At 38.6% G+C, this 1659-nt stretch overlaps 1 protein-coding gene across 1 annotated transcript; it reads right to left on the reverse strand.

Moving 5' to 3' along the window:
* Positions 1 to 503: 503 nt before the first annotated feature.
* Positions 504 to 1457, reverse strand: LOC109377618 (olfactory receptor 10AG1-like). The gene has a single exon (XM_019634027.1). It carries the CDS (start codon positions 1446 to 1448, stop codon positions 504 to 506), a length of 945 nt encoding a protein of 314 aa, XP_019489572.1. The 5' UTR covers positions 1449 to 1457.
* Positions 1458 to 1659: the final 202 nt, after the last annotated feature.

Here is a 1659-nt window from a genome sequence, read left to right on the forward strand (position 1 = left end):
TCATTACAATTTGCCAGGAGTCTGGGATAAGGCATAGCAATACTCATTTATCCATTCACTCATTTAATTGTTCATTCAAACATTCATTATTCAACTGCTATTGGCCAGTCTCTGTGCCATAGAATGAGAGAACACTAGCAAGTGCAAGTGTGAAGATTTAGGAAATTATTTAGGCAAATAGTCTTGGACTCTTCTGTATATTTAAGAAAAAATTATAACAGATTGAATTCTGGTTTAGTTTTTATTTGGAATATGTGATGCACATTACTGTTTTATTCATGAGGCAGGATTATTCTCCTTTAGGCATAGAGCACTGAAGATACATAAATTGGCCTTGTATATATCCAGGCACAGTAAATGCTACATTAGTGTTTGCAATACATCATAAAAAACATCAAAAGCTGGAAATGGTTAAATCTTAAAACAAGAATATAGAGATTTAAAATTTTTCTCTGGTAACGGTTTGGTAAGCAATTACAACAATTATGGTTCCAATCATCCCATTATTTTTTACATAATAATTTTCTCAGAGCTGCAATAACCTCCTTGTTCCTAAGGCTATATATCATGGGATTAAACATGGGAGTCACTATGGTATAGAAAAGAGACAGCAGTTTGTCCATTCCTGCAGAATGACTGGATTTCGGCCTAAAGTAGGTGATGGCACCAGATCCAAAGAATAAAAGCACAACCAGCAGGTGGGAAGAACATGTGGAAAAGACTTTGGCCCGTCCTCTGGCTGTGGGCAACCTCAGAATGGTGAAAATGATTTTGCTGTAAGAGGCAAGAATCAACACAAAAGGGACTGCAATCAAAAAGATAGCTAGAACATGGACTGTCACCTCATGTACAGAAGTGTCCCCACAGGCTAGCTTGAGAATGGGGGGTATGTCACAGAAGAAGTGGTTAATTTGATTGCAATCGCAGAAATGTAGAGAGAAAATCTTCCATGTTTGTCCTATCTGGACTGGGATTCCAATGATCCAGGAGCCAACAGCCAGTTGGATACACATCTTGTGGTTCATGACAAGAGGGTAGTGCAGAGGGTTACAAATGGCAACGTAGCGGTCATAGGCCATCACCGCCAGGAGGAAACATTCAGTGGTTCCCAGCATAAAGACAAAGTACAATTGGGTGGCACATTCCAACATAGAAATGCTTCTATCCTGAGTCCAAAGGTCCACTAGAATCCTAGGGAGAGTGACGGACACGTAACAGATTTCCAGGAAGGAAAAATTAGCCAGGAAAAAATACATGGGTTTCTGTAATGCAACGTCCAGCCTGGTTATGATTATTATGAGACTGTTTCCAATTAAGATTATCATGTACATGATGGAGAACACCACAAAGAGTAACCCTTGGAGCTGTGGAAGGTCAGAAAACCCCAGGAGTACAAGTTGCATCACTGTGGAAACATTGTCTTCTGCTTTCCTCTCTTGATATTTCATCTGCGGGAATGATTTAATCGGAAGTACAAGTTACGCCACTTTCTTTGGCTTTTGCTTTCTTATTTATAAAATGAGAAAGTCATGACTTCTGATATTTCAATCGCCTATGAAAAAGAAACCTGCAACTGCTAGGTGCTCTCAAAACTGTGCCAAAGTATATTTTTCGTTATTATTAAATGTATTTAAGAAAATAAATCCCCATTTTTTCTTG

The sequence above is a fragment of the Hipposideros armiger genome, unplaced genomic scaffold, assembly GCF_001890085.2.
Source record: "Hipposideros armiger isolate ML-2016 unplaced genomic scaffold, ASM189008v1 scaffold_1481, whole genome shotgun sequence".
NCBI lineage: Eukaryota > Metazoa > Chordata > Mammalia > Chiroptera > Hipposideridae > Hipposideros > Hipposideros armiger.